Here is a 24,422-nt window from a genome sequence, read left to right as displayed (position 1 = left end):
TAGTGACCGGTGCAGGACACGTTCGAGACAGCTAAAGCTGAAGGGGATGGGGAAAGGTTTGGAAAGGGCAAGTTAGACGACCAGGAAACTGATGTTTCTTGCTACAACAGTAGACACAGATGTTGGCCATCTGAGGGGCCCTAGACTTGCCCATAGGATCTAACTGCCATCTGACCCACGGGAGAACCCCAGGAAGGCACTGGCGAGTGCAGCAGAGGAACCAACAACTTTCTGCATGACGAAAAAGGAAAAGGGGTGGAGAAAAGGTCAGTTCCACCCAATGGATTTAAAACCTGCCCAAGGGAAGGAGTTTGAGAGAAGAGGGAGCCTTTAGAGATGGTGCTTTGTGATAGCCAGCCCCTAGGAAGTTTGAGAAGGGTTTAGGAGGCTGGGCAGAGGGTGTCATGGAAGCAGCACACAGGAAGGAGGCCAGGCTCCCATCTGGGGGCTGGGGGGGGCACAACAGATGGAGGGAAAGTTGCAGCTGGTGGCAATGCACTTTCATGTGTAAAGTTTGGTCCTCAGAGGATTGAGATCCAGCTCTGAAGGCAGGTGGCTCTGCTCCATGCTCCTCCTTCTCCCCCCATTACCACCCAGAGCACTTGACAGCTGCTCTGAGCCAGGACTCAGCCACCCTGCCTTCCGCCAGCATCCCTTTCAACAGGCAGAAGCTGGCATGGTGACACCTTGGCACGCTAGAACAGCAGAGGACTGAGATGCTTCTGCCGAAGGGGGTAGGGGAATAGAAGGAATGAATCCAGGCTCCCAGAGGGGCCTGGTGGGCAGGAGGAGGGGGGCGGAGGGAGTTGGGGAAAGCATGTTCAGGGACCTTGGAAACACATTTATGATTCATGCACAGATTCTGGGTGAAGTTTTGGCTGAGGTGGCAGTGGGGGACAAGACAAAAGCCAGCAGATTCTGAGGTCCTGGGCCCATTTCAACCTCAAGGTGTTCCTTAAGAACACACCTTTGCCACTGTGCTTTGCCGACTTGCTTTGAAGTGATTTTTACATCCTCTGGCTCTCAGGGCCAGCCACCTGTCTCAGCATATTTAGAGCTCGCCCATGGGAACAGAGGCTGCTGGCTCGATCCTGCCAACTCCCAGAGCTCCCCCTGCTCACACTTCTGTGCGCTTCATGGGGGGGGGCTTACCACCCTGTCTCGCCAAGCCCCACCCCGCCCAGCCCAGGGAGCAGCAGCAGGGTCTCACACTTCCAGCTTGCCTTTCTTTATTTGTGCAGGTCTGTGCAAAACCAGAAATTAGCAACACGTCTTGTAAAACCCGAGGTGCTCTGCTTAGAATATTCCATTTTGCTTCCTTTGATTTTTTTTTTTTTTTTTTATAAAAAGACTGGAACCCAGTCTCTTATCGTGACTGAGTCCATTTTCCAAGATGTCACTGTTGGAGATAATAATTTAAGTGTTTTTGGAGTGGAGAAAGCCTCTGTCTTCCTAGTGGGAGGTCTTCTTTGTTCCTTTCCCAAACTTGGCATCAAGACCCAGACCTATGAAAAGGAGAAAAGCTGCTTACATTTCTCGGGAGGACATGAAGCCACTAACAATCTAAGGGAACCAGCTGAGCTTCCCTAAGATGGGGCTTTAGAAACAACAAACTTTGTTTTGTTTTTGTTTGTTTCGAGACAGGGTCTTACTATATAGATTGAGTTTTCCTGGACCTCACTCTGTAAACATAGTCCTGTCTGTCTGCCTGATTCCCAAGTGCTGGGAATCAAGGTGAGCATCGCTTCCGAGGCTAGAGCCACGCTCAGGTACGGCTTGTTGCCTTAGTGTGCTGGAGTCCTCCAAGAGTAACTGCTAACCTTATTCACTGGCTGTGGACTTCCTGGCACAGTCAGTCACCAGGTTAGTGACATACGTCAGAAGAAAAAAAAAAGGTGTGTATCACTTTGGGTACAACACACTTTGGATGACTAGTTATATATAACTTCCTCAAAGATAAGAAAATGCCAACAAATGAAAAGTCACTAAGACACTGGTAACACACACACACCCACACCAACATCAAAAGAAAAATCAGAATTAAAATGCCCCAGCTGTTTATAGCTTGCCTATAAACAGAGACAGACAGACAGACAAACACACAGAGAGAAAGAGAGAAAAAGAGAGAGAGCAAGAGCAAGAGAAAAACAGAATCAAACTTGCAGCTATTTCTTTCAGCTCTCATATAACACCACAGGTTAGCAGAGGAGTAAATACCTGCCTTTGTCCCACTCTGGATCCTAAAGCCATGTCATTAAAAGACATCCCTAAGATGGAATGCACAGGAGGAAGGCTGCATTACAAAGAATGCTTCCTTTTCTCCTTTAAGGAAGTTTGCTCTAAAATAACAAGCTAGGTCTCTGCTGCTTTCCCTCTGTGGCCCCTGCAGGCACATGCTCTGGGTAGAACTCACCCAAGAAAACCAGCACGGTGCCCACCCACTGCATGGAGCTGATGGGGTTGGCGAAGAGGATCACAGAAGCCAAGATGGTGAAGAACTTCCGCGTTGTGGTGATGATGGAGCAGGTCAGGGGACCGAAGTACACGACTGTCATGAAGATAAAGCTCTAGGAGAAAATGTGTGAAATCGAGCAGTTCTGAGATCACCACAGACACCAGGGCTAACTACAATCCCCTCTGCTCCCAGCCCTTCTTTCTGAACGACACAGGAGGGAAGCCAAGCTGCCTCTCCAAGGTACTCACCTGACCCAAGGCACTGGTCAGGCCAAAGAGCAGGATGTTATAGATGATGGTTGGATATCTCTCTGCGAAGCTTAAGAACTCCCAGAGCTCCCCAGTAAACAGGATCCCTAAAAAGACCAGGAGGTGGCCAGCATGTCTTATGTTTACCTACACACTGTATGTAGCCTGCCTAAATATCATGAGGGTGGCTGGGTGAAGAACCATATGTGGAGTTTATTCTGGCCTGGTATGAATCTTTCTCAAACTCTTATCTAGTTACAGAAATCAACATTTTCCCAGAAAAGCTTCAAAGTTAGTGATTTTCTTTTGCCAAAGTGATTGCCATGTTGAGTATGTTTGGTTTGTGTCTATAATCTCAGAGTTTGGAAAGCTGAGACCGGAAAGATTCTGAGTTCTAGGTTAACTTGAACTAGAGTGAAAAATGCCTCAAAAAACAAAAGTAAAAACCAAATCTAGTGGGCTGGAGAAATGGCTTAGCGGTTAAGAACATTGGCTGTGATGCCTCCTCAGAGGCTCTACTAGAATCATACAGATACAGTTGAGGATGCTTGCAACTAACCATTGGACTGAGCACGGGGATCCCAATGAAGGAACTAGAGAAAGTTCTGAAGGAGGTGAAAGGGTTGCAACCTCATGGGAAGAACAACATTATCAACCAACAAAACCCTCCAGAACTCCCATGGACTAAAACACCAACCATTGAGCACACATGGAGAGACCCACAGCTCTAGTTGCATATGTAGCAGAGAATAGCATTGTCTGGCATCAATGGGAGAAAAGGCCTTTAGTCCAGTGAAGGTGTGTTTTCCAAGTGTAGGGGAATGCCAAGGCACTGAGGTGAAAAGGGTGACTGGGAAAGGGAGCACCTTCACAGAAGCAAGTGGTGGGAGAAGGGGAGGAAAGGAGGGCTTCCCTAGTTCAATTCCCAGCAACCACATGGTGGCTCACAAACATCTATCATGGGATCTGATGCCCTCTTCTGGTGTGTCTGAAGATAGTGTATATAAAAGAAATAAATCTTTAAAAACAAGACCAGCAATTAATAAAGTGATCAAATGCAGACATCCTTAGATGTGGCAGACAGTGACCCACAAGTCTGCAGTTCAAGAAGCTCCTGAAATTGGTCACCTCTAGCTACCAATAGGCTTCTCCACTAACCCAGTGCGCTACATGAAAAATACTTCCTTCATGTGCTCAGACTTGAGAAAGTTAGGAATCACTGACTCCAAAGCAAAGACCTTCATCTGTGAACTCCATTCAGTGTACTCGTAAGTCAGTAAGAACTATACTCACATGTCATTAGCCTCACGAGAAAGACTGTTCCTAGATTATCTGTGTTTCACTGTGTTTCTTCTCAACATCTGGAACATGTCTACCCTGTAGTGTTGGAAATAGGCAGAGAAGAACTGCCAGCACTGGTCCTTCCCTCAGGCGTTGGACAGTAGGGCATGATGGCATCAAGTCAGGCCCTTGGCCTGCACAGTTAACAACTAGAAGCCAAGCTAGGGATAACTGGAAGAGAGCAGTCTGCCCTCTGGTGACCTGTGCACAGAACAGCAGAATGGCTCCTTACCAGCACCGAGCAAGACCGTGGACCAAAGGTTGATGTTCAACATCATGTGATTGGAACCTGTTTGGTAATGAGCCCGCATATGGTCCTGGGAAACACCTGTCAGTCCATCCAGGGTCAGAGACAAGAGCTGGGAAAGGAAAAATAGCCAGCAGTGAGCTGGCCAGCAGGGTGCCTCCCTAACCCAGGACACAAGATCTCCCCTCAGGCACTTCAAAGAGTTGCTACCTTAAGACAGAGTCCTCAGAACTATAGTTGCCTGTGGTCAGATGTAGGGATAGAGAGACCATGCCAGTCATTTTCTTGGAAAGTACCGGACACTAATGGTATCACAATGGGGCTATAATCAGAGTAGAGCAGGAAGCCCACCAGTTCTCAATGCCAAAGCCAACAAACTGGTGCACAGGGACTGAATGAGGGAGCTAGGCTGTCTTTCTGGCTCAGTAATAACTGGGCAGTGGTGGCACATGCCTTTAATCCCAGCACCCGGGAAGCAGAGGTAGGTAGATCTCTATAAATTCGAGGCCAGCCAGGACTACAGAGCAAGTTCCAGGACAGCCAGGGATACACAGAAAAACCCTATCTCAAAGAGGGGTGGGGGTTGTGGGGGGGCGGGGATGGGAACGACTTCACTCCAGAGTCTAGGATCAGACTGCCTAGCCTGGAACCCTGACTGCCACTTAAGTGTGTGATAGCAGTCAAGTGAGTTGGCTTCTCCTCAGTTTGCTCACTCGTAAAATGGAGATAATACTGCCTGCGTTAGAAGACTGGTTTAAGTGTTAATCAACGAAGACATGAAGCACTTGGACAGGACCTAACATTAAGTGATAGCTCCTGTTCATTTAAGTCTGGCTTCTGTTGCCTGGAAACCTAGGGAAGCACACTCCATTCTTTCCTCCTCTGCTCTTGGGTATCTCTGAGCTCACGAGGATCTAGCCACAGACCTCAAGAGTACTTTTCTCCAGCAGTTTTCTTAGCTATGGCTAAATATTTCAGGCTTCTTGTTGTGGCCATAGCAGAGCCAGAGTCAGGGGTCAACACACTCTCCCTTGGCTTCTGCCTGCCTTGTTGGGGCTGTCCTTGGTAGAATCTGCTAGAAAAGGCTGTTTCACAATAGGACTGCATACCAGAAGGAGCTCTCCAAAGCCAACTGTGTGCTCTTCTATTCCAACCACTTTCTTGGGCTTATACATGAAAAGAGCCACGCCAGCCACAATTAGCAATACACACAGGTACTTGGCCAGTGGATACTTCTTCTTCAAGAGGGTCACCCCGAGGAGCATAACTACAAAAAAACAAACGACAGTAAAACTCAAGTTCCATTGGTGTCAGTGATCCCAACAATCCTCCTCCTGAGAGCCACGTCAAGACTGAGGGAGAAACGCCTTAGAAAGAAACCCTACAGAGGGTGAGGTGGGAGGGTGTCAGGCTGGCACCTAGATAAAGGTGATTGAGCAACAGGGCTTGAGTAGTGGATAGGTGGAGAAGGGAGAGGACAAAAGTCAAAGGTCCAGAAGGACCTGGAAAGGGTGGAGAACAAGGAGGGGAAGACCAGATGCTGAAAGAAAGAGATCTCTGGCCCAGATGGGATTTTGGGTCTGTGGTGACAATGTAAACATGGGGGACATTACAGTAACTGAGGACACAGAGTAGGCAAGGTCAGCCTCTGGCTCCCACATGGCCTGTGCACACCACAGGAAGCAACACCAGTGACAAGAAAGACACAAGAGAGACCTACAATGGGATGATGACACCCAGAGGAGAGAGAGGAAGATGGAGTTCAATGTCTCTGCTTACCTGGGATTGGCTTGCAGGATTTACCGAGGACCTAAAATAAAAGTGAGCAAACAATTCCTGAGCATCTGTGGTGTGCCAGGAAGTATGTTAACTGCTACACTAAGAGGCTTAAGCATTGGACCTGGCCAAACACAAACCTGTGCCCCAACTCTATACCTTACACTCTACACTCACTCTTTCTCTGCTTTAAATGCTTCTTCCTTCCTTTTTTTTTCTTTTTTGGTTTTTTGTTTTATTTTGAACAGTTCCAAGGTGGTTTTTGTTTTTTTTTGTTTTTTTTTAAACACTGTTTTAAGTTTTGTTTTGAACATAGTTTCAAGTTTTGTTTTGAGTATAGTTTCCAGTTTTGTTTTGAACATAGTTTCAAGTAGCCCAGCCTGGCTTTGAACCCTATACACTGCTACAGCTGAACATGATCTTGAGCCTCTAAGATCTAGATCCTTCAGCCTATACCTCCCTAGTGCAAGGATTGCAGGCATGTGACACCTGCCTGGCTCATGCAGTGTTGGGGATGGAACACCGGTCTTCATGCTAAGTCAGCTCTACCAACCGAGCTACTGAGGGAAAGATAAGGGAAGATCCCCTTAGTCCCATCCACACAATTTCTGAGCCAACTCTCATCTCACCCTGAGATTTCACCTGAGTTGGATAGTTGACAAACTGTAGTGCTGAGTTGCTGGAGACCATGGCGCCCACATAGGAGACAGAGCAGGCAGCATAGAGCCAGGTCCGAGTACGATCCACCCTGGCAGTGTCAAAAAACTGGATCACTGGGAGAAGACAAAAAAATAAAACAAAAACAAACAAAACATACAAGAGAAACCCGGTGGGGCAAGGATGGACCACTAAACAAAAAGTTGAGGCCATACGAAAGGAACTTGCCTGTCAAGAAAGACTGCTATTTCTATCCTCTTAAGCTGGGAAATCTCTGAAAATTATTCATCTCCCCAGTTTCCCTTAAGCCTAACATGACCACATGCAGTGTGAAGGTAGGGATTCATTGAGTTCAAGAAAGGAAGGCTTAACTCTGCTGATAGGAACAAAGGCATGTTTGAAGCCGACACACAAAGCAAAGTCAAAGGGATAAAGGGGGAAATGTTCTAAGTATTTTCAACAGGGATTTGGAATATAGAAGGCCCAGTCATTTCTAACTCAAAAGTTGGTATAATTTAGAGGCCTAATATTTTAATCTCATTTCACAGCCACTGGCTTTAAAGTCTGAAGAGAAGTTCTTTAAATACTCAAGGGTATGGAGATGGGGAAAACTTTGATTTTTAAAGATGAATCCACGACTATACCCAGAATATGGGAGAAAGGAGAGTGCACCCAACAAATTACTATGAGGTACTCACAGATCTTGGCAAACATAGCATTGATCACACACTGGATGAAAACCAAAGTTAAGGCAAAGGTGAATGTCTCCTGTTTGGGTCCTTCTCCATACTTTCCTCTTGTTCTAAGATGAAACACATAAAAGGGGAGAGGGGAAGATTGGTATGTGTCACTCGGTGTCATCAAGTATGTTCAAAGCCACTGAAAACTTTGGAGGTATGCTTTTTTATTGTAGTTAGTAAAGATTACTGAGCTTATTTACCCAGAGGGGCAGATTTGATTTAAGCCTAAAAACTAGATGCCAACCTACTGATACCAAAGTCTAAGGAAAGACACAGATAGAGGCAACAAGAAAAGTCAGACAGTGGAACAGAAGTATCCCCAGTTGAAAAATAAAGCAGGACCGAGAGCAAGAAAATTAACGGTCTGCAAACACCTCAAAGCTTTAAAAAAAGAAAAGAAAAAAACACCTGGTTCAGGCCACGGAACACTCATGGAATCAACAAAAGTAAAAATATCTAAAGAAAGAAAAGAATCGAGTCCCAAAACTACTGAGGCGGGCCCTGGAATTTTAGAATTACAAGGATGCTCAGCTAGCAATGCATAATAGCAGGGTGCAAAAAAAGGTCAGAAGGCCGAGCCGGAGAAGAGGGAAACCTGTACCAGACACAGGAAGCCCGAAGGCTAGACCGTAAAATGGACAGTAGGGACTGGATCTCGGGCCTAGCTGGGGGATGTTAACAGTCCTGCCCCCTCAAGGGTCTGCTCACATCTTCTCCTGCAGGATCCCATAGTAGAAATAGCAAACAAAGACACCCAAGAAGCAGAGCGGCAGGCGCAGCCGGTCAGGCACCAGGGATCTGCTAGAGGCCATGAGACGCACGGACGAGTCGGCCGGAGATCCGTTCAGAGCAGGTAGCGGTACCGGCGGCGAAGGCGAAAGCTCCAGGCGGACATCGCCGGCCGGCGGCAGGGACCTCATAGGAGCTGCGTGCGACCGCCGGCACCTAGGCCGGAGCAGCCACCTCCAGATATGCCAGCTCAGAGCTTCCGCAAAGGAAATGCCTCCCACCCCGGCAAGAGCGTTCTAGGAAAGAAAGCAGGCTTTATGACCTTCGCGCCATTCCTGGTGTCCAGAAAAGTCAGCCATATCGAGGTTAATGTCTCATCTTTTAGATTTTCCGATCAGGCAACGCCTAGGACACCTACTACCCGGAGCTCGGCGGGGAGGCCTAGGAGATTATGCGACGTATAGTGATGACGTACAAGTATGTGGATGTTATTAATTGGCTACGAAAAGCGAAAATAGACAGATGGGCGGAGAAAGAGGCGTGAGGCCTGGAGAGAGTCTTTTTTTTTTTTTTTTTTTTTTTTTTTGTAGTTGTCTGTCAGGCCTCGCTGGGTCCTAAGCTTCATAGAGCCGTAGCGCCCTCTAGCCGCTACCTAGCGTCAGCGACTCCAACCCTGTCTACCTTACGTTCAAGACCTGGCTGAGAAGCAGGGGTCTTCTTTGGACACTTCACTTAGTTTTCATGACTGGGAGTCACTGGGCAGACTCCGTGATAGATCAGGGCTCTTATCGCTTAGGAGCAGCACAGTACGTGTTGCTTAAATTTCGAGCTATAGTTTTCTCACTCTGTAAATGAGGGGTAATTACTAATAACCACTCTGTCACTCATTGAATGTTCTGAGGATTAAATGAGCTAAGGTTTGCCAAACTGTTTTATAAACTGTAAAGTGTGCTGTGCAAGTTTGAAGTACTATTAGTCATCACATTTTCTCAACTCTAATCGTATTTCCTCACCTCTTCGAGGTGAAAAATTCAAGTTTATTGAAAAATGCCTTTAAAAAAAGAAAAAAAAGACATGATCTCAAGTAGCTCAGGCTATCCTCGAATCTACTATGTAGGAGAATGACATTGAACTCACAATCCTTTTCTCTCCACCTCCTTTCCAAGTACTAAGTAAATTTTCTTTAAGACCTTCCAACTCTCCAATGAAGCAACCCCCACCACACACACCTCTTCCTATTATTGGTCTCATCCATGGACTTCTCCCTGATTAAACAGTTGGGTCTCCACCTGCTTCTCTAGAATTGCAAAAGCAAAACTAACACCAGGTCACCAAGTCCCCCACCTAAGAACTGTCCCAATTTTCAGGCAGTCTTGGGTCTTGGGGTTGCTTTTCTCTTCTAACAGTCTTGCTCCTTTGGCACAACCTCAGGCAAAGGAAGGAAAGGCAGGCAGCACCACACCCATCACTGGGGACCTGACTCACTAAGGCTTTGGGGACAAGCCAGACATCTTTCAGGGCTAGAAGGACTAAGGGAAAACAGGGTCTGTCCCTTGCCTAGTATTTCCTTTACTTTTTACTCTCTTGCCCTTTGGTTTACTCTACTGAATCAGCAGACACTTCCAGGGAACTAAACAGTAACTGGGTGAGTCTGGATTCCATTTCTGCCTTTTATTTACCAACTGGGACTTCAAACAATTCACTTGACCTGGGTCAAGTTTCCCCGTTTGTTTTTTGTTTTTATTTATTTTGAAGACAGGGTTTCACTAGCTGTCCTGGAACTCACTGTAGAGCAGGCTAGCCTCGAACTCAGAGATCCACTTGCCTCTGCCTCCTAAGTGCTGGGATTAAAAGTATATGTACTGCCACCACCATCACCTAGCTGAGTTTCCCCATGTGAGATCAATGGTGATAACCAAAGAGGAGCTCTTTGGTTAGAAAGCACCAGCTGTGAAGTGATCAGGGTTCTAATCCTTACTCCCCCCTACTTGGTACAGTCTTTTTGGAAAACACTGTTTAATCTTTTGGACCTTCCTTCACTCACAGAGTAGTTCTTCTCTCCCAGTGGTTGTCATATTTTCAATGATATTCTCTCAAAGCCTCTAATTTGGTTTGCTGGTGATTATAAAACCAATGGTTAGTACTTGGGATAGCCTGGCCTGGGGGTTGGGGGGAGTGTTAATGAAATCTTCTTAGACAGATATGATTGTACTCTTAGGGTAAACTTTCCACCCAATAGAATGGAAATGTTTTTTGCTGAAATGCTTCATAAATTCCATGCACTAACAGAATGCTGGGATGACGATTTCCAGTTTCCTCAAACACCTAAGAGCTCTTACATCTGAGAGGCTGTGAAAGGATAAGGATGGTTTCTGTGTCCCCTTCAGGGCTGAACAAGCTTGCCTTGAGTCTCACTGAAACATAGATAGGCATGTTAACTACAGACTGAATGCTGCCTCAGCTGCAAGCCATTCCCTGGTCTCTCTTCCCTGACAGTACAAGGAGTACCTGCTGTCTCCCTTCAGTTGTCCTCATGCTCTCTCAAGTCCAGTGTCCCTCAGGAGCCTTTGGGTACTCTTGTTAGGATGGGCCCCTTCCCTAGTGACTTCCATGTCCACTTGCAGGATACACCATGTTCTCCATTCTAGACAAGACTTCATGAGACTACTGTTAGTGTGTCTTTGTGAAGAGTCTCTAGAAAGGCCCATCCATATAGCAACTAGACCACTCTATGTTGAGTGGAGGTTCCTTCTCTTGAAGACAGGCTAAAGTGATGTATACAGTACCTTCCATTCTACCTCACTCCTCCCATCCCAGGTATTCAGAAAACCCAAACTGCTGGAATATTTATTTATTTGGTCTATTAAAATCAAGATCTGCAAAAAACAAACAAACAAAACCACAATAACATCTAAACATAAGATAAGAAACCTTGAACATTAACATTCTTCAATTTCGTGTAAGCTCTGCTGTACGGAAAATATACAAACTTCAAATAGCTGCAAAAATAGTGTCTTTGGGTGAAAATAGAGTTTCTACATCGATACAAGAAAAATAATCATTTTTCTAATTCAATCCAACCCTGGGGTGGGTAGAGGGTATGGGGCTGCTATATGCTCCCTGGGGCAGGTGGAGGGTATGGGTATGCCCCCTGGAGGAATGCCAGATCCCTCTTCCCACTATCTATTTTGGGCTAGGATGCTGTTTAAGACAATCTTCAGTCAGGGTAAAATTGAGATGAAAATGCCACTTGGGAAATCTCGTGGTCCCCTGCCAACAGCTGATTGGTCAAGTGTTCTGGCCCTGAGGACCACTCTGGTCAGCTCCTCTAAAAAGGAGGCATTTGGTCTGCCTTTCTGTGTCTCTAGAAATGGAGCTGTCAGGAAGCCTGTGGCATCTCCCCTCTCTCAGTCACAGCCAACTTATTCCATGACAAGAGCCTCTTATAAGTCATTTGTGCTCACACCCTGGGCTAGGAGATTCAAGACCTTCTAGTGGGTGAGGGAAGCCGCAGGTACACAAGTGTAAGTTGTGAGCTGCCTAGCTGCTAGTGGAGGAGTTAAGTCTCCTCCCTTTTAGAGGGGCTGATGTCCACCAAAGGACCTGGGGCTTTGACACAATAAATGAAAGTGCTCAAAGGCCAAGAGGGAAGGTCTCCTCCATCCCCAGCTTGGGAAGCTAATGAAGAGCTCACCACCAAGGCACTAGTCTCCATGGTAAAGTGTGATGGGGCCTGGGGGACTCAGACTACCAAGGAGCTCTGGAAAAGCACGGACTCTTCTGATGGTGGGGTGCGCTGCCATGGCTCAAATGGCAGTGAGGAGGCCTTGGAAGCTTCTGGATCCTTCCGAGGTGGTGCCCTGGGGCTGGCAGGGGGAAGAGGAGAGCCAGGGCTGGAGGGGCAGTTACGGAAGATGAAGCCCATAGTGGGGAAGAGGGGCTTGATCAAGCTGACAGGGCAGAAGGCAGAGCCAGTCGGGTTGAAATGGACTTTGTTCTTGTCAGGACAGGAAGTCAAGAAGGCCAAGTCAGGACCTGGGGACCTAAGGGATGGAGAGAGACATAGACATATAAGTACAAGAAAAATAGCCAGTGAAACAAGGGAGACTGTCGCAGGGCGTCTGGGGAGTTGGAAGGGTGACTGCCGCAGGGTGCCTGGACAGCAACCTGTTCAAAACCAGGAGAGCTCTGCCATTTTTGAGCCCCTTGGGTCTCATTGCTGCTATGGTGGGTGTTGCCTGAGGCAAGGTTCTTAGCCTTAGCCCTATTCACATCTAAGGTTGAATGATTCCCTGTTGCAGGGATCCTGGTAGAGAACACTTCCCTACAAGTCACAGAACATTTAACAGCATCCCTGGGCTGTACCAACTAAATACCAGCAGGATCATGTCCCTTTCTCCCTAGTTATGACAAGTAAAAATGTCCCTTGGGCCAGGGGTGAATGTACAAGGCCCTGGGTTCTTACTCCCAAAATAGAAATATATATATATGGAGCTTCCCAATAGGAAAGTGACCGACATGAAGGCCAGTTCTTAGGAAATAACAGATCAATACCACCTTCCTTAAAGGTCTAACAGAGTGGGAAGCTAGCAGATGACGGGAGGCTGCTCTAGCTTCATGAGTCTGTGACAGAATGGGGACTAGTCACAGCCTCGCTTCCACCTGCCTCTATGGGGGAGGGAGGGAAGCTAGAAAAGCCCAGCCTGCACACACTGTAGGACAAAACCTCGTTCCTCCACAATGCCTCAGAGGACCAGAAGTCAGAACACCAGGCAGCAGTGGGAACAGTAACAAAGACCTGCTGACAGTGGGGTTTTTCCCCCCAGAACGCTTAACCCTATGGGTTGTCCCCTCCCTCAGTTGAGATACAAATGGTGCCCTTAATGCCCAAAATCCAGACCTAGCCAAATCCTTACTCCCACACCATGACTAAATTTCCTGGCTGCTATCAAAACCACAACTCGCAGTGAGAATCTGCCCAAGCGAACATAAAGCTGCAGGAGAAAACAGTGAGCTCTCCCAGGCCTGATTAGGGGACTGGGGTGGCCTCTGGAAAGACCATAGTCAAACCCACACAGATGGCAAAGAGATCAGTGTTTGGCTTCTGAACCATCCAATATGATTTGAGAATATTCCAAAGTTCTTTCTTGAACAAATTAGAAATGTCTGTCTGGAAGTTTACAACACTGGAACTGAACAGCCAGGGGGTAGAGAAATACTGGTATGTATTTATTCTCTCATTCATTCATATTCTTTGTCTGTCTGTCTGTCTGTCTCTGCACCTCCCCCTTTCTGTCTCTCTCCCCCATCTCTCTCTGTCTCTGTCCCCCTCCCTCCCTCCTCCCCCATCTCTCTCTCCTCTCTTGCTCTCTTATTATGGTCTAGCAAGTCCTCACACTTTCCCCAGGGATGGTTTAAAAAAAAAAAAATAGAAGGAACAAAAGGCTTAGGTTTCAGATCTCTTTCCCTTCCAGCTCCCACTGCGCTGTGGCTGGCATGTGGGCAGAAAGCAGGTTTCTATGGAGATAATGATAAGCAAAGAATTAAGTGCTCAGAGTAGGTAATGTCAACAAGTTTGATTATGGAAAATCTGTGGGACTGATCGTCTGATGTTGACAACCTCTACACTGGAGAGACTGGAGGCTGAAGAAGGACCCGAGGGGTGGGACAACACGGGCTCCCCTTCCATATTGTCCCTCCCTCCCGTGCCTCATCCATGGGCTGTACTCACGTGGCCTCCTCAAACACACGAACTCTCTCACAGCCTTCTGGGGGCTCTCTTTTGAAGACATAGCTGTGATTGGGCCGAGGGGAAGCAGCAAAGGCAAGGACTGGAGACGGACTGCCATCTTCTAGGAAGGCTGGGTGGCCTGGAGAGGATGCTACAGAGAGAGCAGGGCTGAGTCAGTGGAGACAAAGGAGAACCTCTACTTTCCTCAGCTCAAGATTCTGTACAAAGGTGCAGCTCAGCTCTAGAACATTGTTAAGCATTATGGGACTATGGGTCCTATCCCAGTAGCACCACCAAAGGGGACAAAACTTGTTGAACTGATGGAGGAGAAGATGCCTTTCAATCCTATATTCCCAGGAGCCGAGAGTATGCCTGGACCTCTGACATACAGAAAATACTTGCTGTCCTCTGCCTTCTCCTAGAGCCAATACCCATGTCTGAGGAACACCACAGCTCCATCCGATCTGTATTTTGGGGAGCCAGTCCTTCTTGCAGAGAGGAATTCTGTACTAACTCCAAGAAGCAACCTTGACTCTGCCCCACTCAGAGGATAACATTTCTCTCTTTCCACCCTGTGATTGCTCTTTCCTAGGCTGTAAATATTGACTTTATCTCTGTTTCTCTTATACTTATTCCTTCTCATTCTATGCTCTGTTTTATTTCCTGTGTATATTGTTAGACTGTCCCCTTCACTAGCCATGACGCATGTGAACGAGTCAGGTGGTGTGGGCAACAGTGCTTTCTAACATAGGGTGTTTGTTGAATTCCTGCTTTATTCTAAATGGAAAGTCAAGGCCTGCATGGGAGAATCTAGGGATTTAGAACCAGAAATTTATGAAATCAGTTTGGGTCAAACATGTAGGACCCTGAATAAGAGACTAGATTCTCTTATCTAATTTGTAACTACCTTGAAGCTCTTGTTGGATACGAGACAAGGAGACCCTTGAACAGAGATGGGCTAGCTTTCTACCCTGGCAGCCTGAATGAACCTCAGTCAAATAATAGGGATGGGAAAGGATGCTCTTTGGGTAAGAGACATTATAATATAAACAGAGTCAGAGTACTGTGAGGACCATTATTATCACAGGTATGATGTCCAGAACGACTCACACAGAAGCTGGTTGGCTTACAATGCTAGGCCTGGGATGCTTCACGGGAAAGGTCAGTGGAGCCCCTGCTGTAGCCCACAGCCAGCTCTAGTACTCCAGTTCCATGACTTACCTTTGTTATTGTGGATAGCTGCCAGCTCCTCGGTGGCACTCTGGTGCTCCTCACGGTTGGCCTGGCCAGGAGGCTGGGGGGATGTCAGTGGCATGGAGGGAGAGCTAGTCAGGTTGCCTGGCTCCAGGAGAAGCAAATGGTCACAGCTGCTATTCTGTGGAGGAGCTGGGGCACGGTGCCCATCAGGGACATCAAGTATCTGATGAGGAAGGAGAAGAGATTCAGTCCAGGGACTTCTCAAGTCTGTGACATTGCAGTGACCCTCAAGGGACTCCCTGCACCTTTTCTCTTAGCCTCAAGGACAGAAGAATATCACTTCCTCAAATGTCAGACGGTTATCATACATTAAATACCTATACCTTCCTTTTTAAACATTTGATGGTGTTTGGACCCCCAGTGAATTAGTTATGTGCATGTGTTTAAGGGCATAAGGAATCACACACATATCCCATTTAAAAATCAGCCAGGAGCTGGGTGTGGTAGCACATGCCTTTAATCCCAGCACCCAGATCTCTGTGAGTTGATCTCTGTGTTCTTGAACTCATAGAGACCTTCCTGCCAAAGTCAGACTAGTCTACACATGGACTTCCAGGATAGCTAGAGCTACATAGTGAGACCCTGTCTCAAAATAAACAAAACAAAACAAAGCAAAAAAAACAAAACAAAACAAATAAAAACTAGCTCGTCAATAACAAATAACAAACTGAGGCTTATGCCCGTCAGAATTACGTTCATACAGCTTAGCTGCCATTCCCTAATTGAACTGTGTAATATAAAAATGTACCTGAGACGGCAAAAGAAGTAGCTGGTCATTCTGCCTAGGAGGAGGCAGAAGGAAGGCTGAATATAGCAACTGCCCGTCGGTAGGAGAGAGAAGGAGGGAAGTAGTGACAATGTAAGGTAGCATGAGCTGAAGCACATGTGGGTAAGGGTGTCCAGTCAGCCGAGGGTTTCCTCCTTGCAGGGGCCCTCTCTATGTTCATTTATCGTGGTTAATCTAACTTTATGGACATTAACATCACAGCAGAAACAGTCTCTGAGCATGTTTGTGAGGCATTCCCTGAATTAGGTTAACTGGGGTGGGAAGAGCCACCATAAATGGTCATGGTGCCATACCCAGGTAGAAGTCTCAAATGGAATAAAAAGTAAAAATCAAACTGAGCCCAAGCACTCATTGCTTTCTGGATCATGCCCATAGCTGCCATGTGACCCGCCGTCCCTCTGTTTCCATGACTGCCTACCATGATGGGTCACACCCTGGAACCAAGAGCCAGAATACATACTTCCTTTCTTGAGTTGCTTTTGTTGAGTATTTGTCACAGCAAATACATGCCTGTCCCCACCACAAGGCCTTCCCTAGTGACACCCATCTACCCCTGTGCTTAAGTTTACTTGAGACAAATGAACTCCATTTGTGTACTTCTGGAAGGTGGTGTTTACATGTTGCTTCCAGAGCTACAGTCTGAGAGTCCCCAAGAGTGGCACTGCCATCTGCCCTCATGCAGAAACAGCCGGTTAGTACTGCCAGGGCAGCCACCACTCACCCTCAGCAGCTCCTCTTCGCCCTGCTCCTTCACAAACACCTCTTCCAGCTCCTGGTTGAGCCCTTCTAGGCTTCTGTGCAGACAAGGGCTGAGTCTCAGGACTGGGGATCCTGGGGGGAGGCTGGGAAGGGATGCCTAAGGAGAGGCAGATGAAGCAATCAGACAATGTCCCCACTCAGCCCCAGACAGTTACCAGCTATGACTGGAGGGGATGATCATATCCATATAACTTTTTTCTTCACCTTTTTTCCAAGTGGGGGGGGGGGAGATGAACTGGATATTGCCAACTACAGATAAGCTTCTCTGATTGCCCATTAGCCCATTGAGAGGGGATTTCTCCAGGAGCTGGAGTTTTAAGACACCTGAAAGATGCTGCTAGTGTCAATGCCTTTACTGAGGCAGAGGAAAAAGACAGTAAGAACAGTGAGGGCCTTTCCAAGGCCACTAAGTGGAGCCCAACTTTGGACTAAAACTTCTCCTGACAAGCATCCATGTCGCTCAGTGCTGCACAGCTGGACAGACCTCTGACCACTACAGAAGCCTGCCATGAAAGAAGACAGAGGGGAACTGGTGGTCAGCGGAGACAGCATACCTTCACTGCTCCCAGTACTGCATGGTCTCCTTGGACAGGGGAGCTCCGCTCCTTCTCCTTCCCACTGCGGCTCAGCTTTGTCCTCTGTAGCTGTTGCTTCAATTTGGTGATCTAGCAGAAGAGAAGGAGAAAGGACAGTGAGGCAAGCCAAAGGATACTGGTTCTTTCCCCTAGGTGAGGACCCTGTCTATGAAGATACCTGAAAGGGGCATGGACATCAATGGTGCTAACCCATGACAGCCAGAGGCTCAACTAAGCTAGCTAGCCTGATGCTAGACTTCTTCCTTCCTTCCTTCCTTCCTTCCTTCCTTCCTTCCTTCCCTTCTTTCTTTCAAGATTTATTTATTTATTTTATATATGTGGGTACACTGTCGCTGTCTTTAGACACACCAGAAGAGGGCATCAGATCTTATTACAGATGGTTGTAAGCTACCATGTGGTTGCTGGGAATTGAACTCAGGACCTCTGGAAGAGCAGTCAGTGCTCTTAACCACTGAGCCATCTCTCCAGCCCTAGCCTTGATTTCTTAAATTATTATGCATCCCCTAGATCAGTGGTTCTCAACCTGTGTGTGGGTCACAACCTCTTTGGAGGAGACATATCAGACTTTTACATTACGATTCCTAATAGTAGCAAAATTACAGTTATGAAATATCGACAAGGGGATGGAGAGATGGCTCAGAGGTTAAGAGCACTGACTCTTTTACCAGAGGTCCTGAGTTCAATTCCCAGCAACAACATGGTGGCTCACAACCATCTGTAATGAGACCTGATGCCCTTTTCTTTCTGGTATGTCTTAGACAGTTACAGTGTACTTATGTATAATAAATACATCTTTACAAAAAGAAATATTGACTAAAATAGTTTTATGGTGGGGGTCACTACAACATGAGAAATTGTATCAAAGGCCTCACCCATGCTAAGGATGGCTCTACCTCCGGTTGCATCACCCAGCCCAGGATGTGCTTTTAGACTTGCAGCTGAGGATCAATCAGACCATGAAAGACCATGACTCCCCACCCTTCCTGTGCAGAATCTGTTTATTCTGCCATTCAAGGCTTTGAGAACATTTTACATTTCCACTTGACTTGAAGCTTACAGTCCAGTTGCTGTGCATTTTCTCAGTACTCTAAGAATCAGGGAGGGCAGGGGAGGGCAGAAACAACTGTCATTTCTGTGAATTCCCTCTGTGAATGGGTCAGGGATGAATCCTGCTAAGTTGACCTTTCCTTTGAGCTGCCACAGGACATGTCAGAGGACCTGGGCTAGAAGCCCTGGAATTCCAGCCTATGGCTCTCTCTCCTTGGTGTCAATACCTCCAGCCCTCCTGGGGCAGAGGGAGGAGGGCCAAGAAAAAGTATATAGGAACCCAGGCTTATTCTTCTCTTCTTTGAAAAGGAAACCTGGTGGATGGTTAAGTATGAGGCTGGGGGCTGCTGATTGCCATCCTCCAGTCTCTGACTTACTCACCAGAGTCCAACCTCAAAGGAACTAAGCAAACGACTCTCCCAACCTGCATGCTGGACTCCTCAGAAGCCACTAGCTGGAGTTTCTCTAGCAAGAGGGTCTAAGGCCCCACACCCAAGCCACTGGAAGGCTGAGGTTCCTCAAAGAGAGGCTGCAGGAAGCAAGAGAGGTTTAGCTATCCTCGGATAAAGCTGTCACACAGTGTCAGGAAATAAAGAATGTAGGGAGAAGGTAATTACCTCTTTTCTGTGGTCTGTGCTGCCCCACGATGCTGATCGCTTGTGCATGCAGAAGCTGGCCCGCTCACCTTCTGGCTCTTGCCAGGATAGGGGTGTCTGTAGAAAGACATACAGTAAGACAGGCAGCCCCATAGGCAGGAGGCAGCCAGGTGGCTTTCCTGGACAGAGGTAGTGGCCTGTACAGCCTTCTCACATCTGTTCATCAACCTCATAGATGCACTCAGCCCACTTTATCCTTTCAGGCAGGAAAACCACGTGCATGGCCTCATCTCAATTTTTACTCTCCAGGAAACCTTCCCTAAGGCCCAACAGTGCTGACCTTCTCTCCTTTATTTTTTTATTGTGTGTTTGGTGCTGGGGATGGAAACAAGGGCCTTGCAAATGCCAGGCAAGTGTTCTACTACTGAGTTACATCAGCCATTCCTTACCACTTTCAAACATGTGTTAGTCAATCTGGATGCACACTCCAATGGTGAGGCCAAGTACCATCCCTCTCCCAGGCAGCTTCAAAAGTGCCCTTTTGGGCTGGAGAGATGGCTCAGAGGTTAAGAGCACTGGCTGCTCTTCCAAAGGTTCTGAGTTCAATTCCCAGCAACCACATGGTGGCTCACAACCATCTACAATGTGATCTGATGCCCTCTTCTGGTGTGTCTACATAAAATAAATAAATAAATAAATAGTTTTTAAAAAGTGCCCTTTATCCTTTATTTTCTCCTCATGAGCCCAGCCAAGGGCAGGTGCCTGGGAACCTATGGAAAACAAGTGATCAGACAGGACCCCAAAGAGGAAACAGGAGAAAGATCTCCCTATGCCTTAAGCTTATTTCATCACATAGAGGGAATGTCAGGGATGCCAAACTCCTCCAGCATAGACAGGAAAAGACAGTTTCAGAAAAATGGAGCTAGAACTGTGAATCCAGCACTGATTCTTGGTCTGCTCACACCTCTTCCCCATGGGCCTTCTTTGTTCCATTTGCTGCCTTCCCTCTGCTGCATGAAGACAGGAGACCCAAGATGGCAGTGGAGGAGCCTCCACTGAAAGAGGAAGATACTGGCTCCAAGCATGAAGCTCAAGAGGCCCAGATCCCTCCCCATCACCAAGGGAGTGGCCGAAGTGGCGTGCTCTGGTGGGACTAGCTCCTCTCTGACTACTGTGTACAAGCTGCCAAAAGCACAAGGCCTGGGAACCAGCTTCTTTAAGCATCTGCTGACCTCCCCCAGAGGTTGTTGTACACAGAGAGGGGGAGGATCAGGGGAAAACAAGACTCCTCACCACCCAACAGCTGCTAAAAGGAGCTCACAGGGCAAGTCTGAGCCAGGATTTTGAGAACAGATCGCCTGGTGTGACAGCTGCATGCAGAGAAGCCACTGTAGACTGAGCTTCTGGCCCTTCCTGTCTTCAGCTGCCCATGAACAGGACCTTTATCAGGCTATGGAATATAGCCAGGGTTAGACAACTGGCATCCCCAGGGAGCACGTCCTTAGGTTCATCCCATCATTCTTCCTCTGTGAAAAGTACAGCCAGGAATGCAGGTGTGTACCCCAAGGCCCTCAGGTAACACTGGTTCTCACAGGCTCTGGAAACCAAGGAGCTAATCTCTAAACCAGGGTATCAGACCTCAGAAGAGCTACACGGCTGACAGGGAGGACACAGCCCATCTCCTGATCATCCACGAGGATCCACAGTAACACACAACCTCCTCCGTTGGTGTGCCTAAGTCAAGCATGCAGGTCACCAGTGCTGCAAGTATAGCTGAGTCCTGCACATCTCTGTCACCTCTGGAAAAGGAGCAAAGACCTCAGAGGAGAGATGGCAAAACCTAAGAGGATGATGTTCCCTTCTTACCACTGAGAAGATACCGCGCTCAAAAGAAGCACGCTGGGTCAGGTTGCAACTCTTCAAATGTTTCAGCCACCTTCTAGGAGATGTGAAGGAGTACAGGGAGATGTGGACGGGAGGAGGAGTAGAGAAAAGATCACCATAGTAGTTGGTATCATCTCCTTTCCTAATCCGTTTCCAACTTCTCTTCCCTCAGCAGCACCTTCCTACCAACTTCTGTGCACTGTGTGATGTAGAAGGCATCACTTACTTTCTCTCTCTCTCTCTCTCTCTCTCTCTCTCTCTCTCTCTCTCTCTCTCTCTCTCTCTCTCTCTCCCCCCTCCCCCCCTTCACCTACTGCTCTCTAACATCTACAATGGGCATGCCTTACTACCAATCCCTGCCTTACCAAAGTGTTCTTGTGAAAGAGTGGCTGAGGAGCTGGTACATGCAGAGAATAAAGTAAAGTGACTGCTACAGCAGAGGCCAGAGCAAAGTGCTATGAGCTAAAAGAAGTCAACAGCCACTGGAAGCCAAAAGAGGGAAGTGGTAAGAAGACTCTCCCAAGAGCACTGTATCCTGAGCTGGGTGCTGAGTACCTGTGCACAGTCCCAGCACTGGGGAAGCTGGGCTGTAGGGCTTCAATCTTTCGGGCTAACCTGAGATACATAGTAAGGAATCTGCCACAAACAGAAAACAAAAACACCACTGAGAGCATTGCCCTGCCAATGTGTTTGTGTCAAATCACTGCAACTAAATTTGGAAAGTTCTGGAACCTAAAACTCTGAGAGAATGCACATCTGCTGCCATAAGTCACAGAGCCTGGGGTAACTGTTAAAGCAGCCCAAGGAACCTAACATGCCAAGGCTGCTGGACTTCCAAGCTGCTCACAGGCTGGTGTGAGTGCTGTGAAGCCGGGAAGGTACAAAGGTCTAGTTTGCTGCCTCTCTAGCTGCAGTGAGTATGTCAAGTGGGGAGAAGTGTACCCCAGATTGCTCAAGATTTTTTTTTTTAAGCCTCACTACAAAGGCCTCAATCATGGTCTCTTTGGGGAACAGTAAAGTCACAGCTAAGACCTACTTCAAGGAGGTCATCAGGATAGGGTCAGGCCAAGCTGTGGGGCAGCAGTGTGGTTATACTAGATACCCCTTTGTGTGGAGGAAAATCTGGACATAGGGGACCAAAAATCCATGCTTGTCAGGAGATTCATGAACTAGAATGGACGTTCTCCATACCCTGGTTTAGGGAGCAACTGAGGGAAAGGCAAGATTACTAACCATGAGTGAGCAGCCAGGTCTGCAGCTGCTGTACCAATCTAGACATGCATGGAGGACGACTGACTGCCCTGTCAGGGATTATAAGATACCAGAGCAGCGTGTGGAAGGATAGATGGGCATGGAAGAGGAAGACAGCTTCCCACAGAGCTAACAGCAGCAAAATCAAGGAAGACAGGACCCTCCACAGCTAAGTTTCTACCTGGAGGTCATGACCAGGAGGGGAAGAGTCCAGGCCCTCAATGTCTCAGTGACTTGGCTCCTGAGCATGCTCCAAGTGCAGAGCTGGGTTAGGTCCTAGGAACATTACCCACTATACCTGTGAGAATTAAAGAGCAGCACAGGACCTGACTAGGGACAGATAGATAGGTGGTCATAGAAGCACATGCTGAGCTCAGTTCAGAAGGAAGCCAGTCCATTAGGACTTCAGCCAAACAAAAAGGTTCTGAGGGCAGTCCACTGGCCAGCACCAGAACTATGGCTGCAGATGGCCAAAGCCATCATTTCTAGCTTAGCGGTGACTAGACAACCCTCAGATTTTCCATCATGGCCCTATTTTCAAGTATTTGTTGTATTGTCAAACCATGCACTGAACTACTGGTCTTAGTCACTAGTTTGGAAAAGAGGCTCTGTGCCTGAGCCCTTATGCCCACAAAAACAAAAACAAAACAGTTTTTTTTAAAGGTCTGTGACAATCACACTGGGTCATGTGCTGTCAGTGAACACTGAGGCAGTAGCTCAGGGGAAGGGAGGACCTCTTCCCCGAAGCAAGGAAAGACTGAAAGGAAGTCCTCTCCAACCAGTAGGCTGCCTCAGCCTCTGGTCTTTGGGATGATTAACAGACATGTCTGTTAAGAACTCAAGACTAGGGCTGGAGAGATGGCTCAATGGTTTAAGAGCACTGACTGCTCTTCCAGATGTCCTGAGTTCAATTCCCAGCAGCCACATGGTGGCTCACAACCATCTATAATGAGATCTGATATCCTCTTCTGATGTGTCTGAACATAATAAATCTTAAAAAATAAAAACAAAACCAAAACCTCAGACTAATGGTAAGTCAGAGGTAAATGGCAGGGAGCAGGAACAGGGATCACAGAGGTTTTCCCCGTCTTACCAACCAATGAAGCAGGAATGGGGATGGAAAGAAGCGAGTGTGAACAGAGCCAGGCAGGGGAGGTACCCAAGGTCCCTTCTGTGGGCAGGATGCCGCCATCTGGGGAACTTTGCTCAAACAGTCATCCTAGCTGTGGGAAGCCCACTTCCTCCCTCCAGAAGAGCACGAGGCTCATATAAGTTTGCCCAGTAAGAAGGGAGAGAGGTAACCACAGCCACTGGCATGTGCTGCCATCACTGGGCCCGGGCCCAGCCACTAAGAGAGGCCAACTCAAAGTACTTGGTGGCCAGCTCTGGGTTACCAGATGGCCTGGGGGAAGGGTGGGCCACAGAAGAGAAAACACTTTCGGATAAACTTAGACAATTCTGAAAAACTCCTCTCAGACACAGGACTTCCTAAAGAAGATGGAGATGCCACAGGAGGTGGGGTTGGGGGACCCTCCTCACTGGTCTGGTCGTGTTCTCAAAGTCAATGCTGGAAACACTCGTTCACACCTTCACATTGGTCCTCTTGGCTCAAAACAAGCCAGGCTGGAGGTCTAGCTCAGGAATACAGTATCCGGCCAGCATGTGCAGGCCCTGGGTTCTATCCCCAACACTGAAAATGATACAAGCATCGAAAACAATGGCCCCTCCCCAGGTGTCACGACTACACCCCTTCCTCCTTTCTCGAAGAGTTGTTTTTGTTCCTCTTGCCTCATATGTGAGGAGGAATGTAGCTCCTATTCAATCTATGGCTGCCTGAGGATTGACTTTGTACTTGACTGAAAGCTTGGACATGGTCAGGAAGGGGATCCTGGGATTACTGACAGCATTGCCAGACACCCAAAGGCCGAGTGCTTTTCATTCTCTTCTGCCATATGCATGGACAGAGCTAGTGTCCACAGCACGCTCAGCTCTCTAATGGCAGGTGTTCTGTGTCTGGGGCCTAGCTCTGACACTGGCTTGGAATGAGCAAGGCCCTCTAAGGGAGCTTCTGGGAAGGAGCTGCTTAGCCTCAGCCATAACTGAAAAGCATATCCCTGGGAGTGTCAGGAATGACATCACCTCCAACACAGGGAGGTTGGGCACCCAGGAGAACAGTGACAAGTACCTGCCATTAGGCTGGATGAAGCAGACCATGAAATGTTTCACTGCTGTGTCTAGGAGAGAAAGGGCGCAATTGAAAGGGCAGGGTAGGAATAGCTGGCTCGCCCAAAGCTTTTAATGAACTCAGGATGTAGCTCAGT

General features: G+C 47.7%; 2 protein-coding genes across 5 annotated transcripts in view; both read right to left on the bottom strand.

Annotated features, from left to right (window-relative positions):
• Positions 1-1,212: 1,212 nt before the first annotated feature.
• On the bottom strand, positions 1,213-8,555 carry SLC35B1 (solute carrier family 35 member B1). Of its 4 annotated transcripts, none has more exons than XM_080923542.1 (9): positions 8,173-8,555; positions 7,423-7,526; positions 6,710-6,840; positions 6,071-6,101; positions 5,401-5,558; positions 4,277-4,403; positions 2,704-2,810; positions 2,414-2,567; positions 1,213-1,505 (listed from the first exon to the last, which is right to left on the bottom strand). In XM_080923542.1, the coding sequence occupies exons 1-9, from the start codon at positions 8,382-8,384 to the stop codon at positions 1,453-1,455; spliced, it is 1,077 nt and encodes a 358-aa protein (XP_080779668.1). In that variant the 5' UTR covers positions 8,385-8,555; the 3' UTR covers positions 1,213-1,452. The 4 variants fall into 4 exon arrangements, with proteins under 4 accessions (XP_080779668.1, XP_080779669.1, XP_080779670.1 ...); XM_080923543.1 differs by having other exon boundaries at positions 6,710-6,815; positions 8,286-8,552; XM_080923544.1 differs by having other exon boundaries at positions 8,286-8,346.
• Positions 8,556-11,101: 2,546 nt separating this feature from the next.
• The window catches only part of FAM117A (family with sequence similarity 117 member A), a gene marked incomplete at its 5' end in the record, with an annotated part of 40,734 nt that continues 27,413 nt past the window's right edge, over positions 11,102-24,422 (bottom strand). The window contains 6 exons of the mRNA XM_080923538.1: positions 11,102-12,236; positions 13,925-14,075; positions 15,146-15,344; positions 16,690-16,824; positions 17,282-17,392; positions 18,988-19,083. Coding sequence (XP_080779664.1) covers positions 11,936-12,236; positions 13,925-14,075; positions 15,146-15,344; positions 16,690-16,824; positions 17,282-17,392; positions 18,988-19,083 — 993 coding nt within the window. The 3' untranslated portion in view covers positions 11,102-11,935. The remainder of the gene's footprint in view (positions 12,237-13,924; positions 14,076-15,145; positions 15,345-16,689; positions 16,825-17,281; positions 17,393-18,987; positions 19,084-24,422) is intronic.

The sequence above is a fragment of the Micromys minutus genome (assembly GCF_963924665.1).
Source record: "Micromys minutus genome assembly, chromosome: 10".
Taxonomy (NCBI): Eukaryota; Metazoa; Chordata; class Mammalia; order Rodentia; family Muridae; genus Micromys; species Micromys minutus.
The sequence above is the reverse complement of the archived record's forward strand: the minus strand, read 5'-3'. Positions and strand labels throughout refer to the sequence as shown.

What these genes read in the sequence shown, in the direction of transcription:
- SLC35B1 (XM_080923542.1), bottom strand. Translation starts at nt 8,384, where the DNA reads ATGAGGTCCCTGCCGCCGGCCGGCGATGTCCGCCTGGAGCTTTCGCCT. An exon ending in GGGATCCTGCAGGAGAAGAT is followed by an intron (nt 7,527 to 8,172) that starts GTGAGCAGACCC and finishes GTTTCATCTTAG; the next exon opens with AACAAGAGGAAAGTATGGAG. An exon ending in ATCCTGCAAGCCAATCCCAG is followed by an intron (nt 5,559 to 6,070) that starts GTAAGCAGAGAC and finishes GTTTTTTTGTAG; the next exon opens with TTATGCTCCTCGGGGTGACC.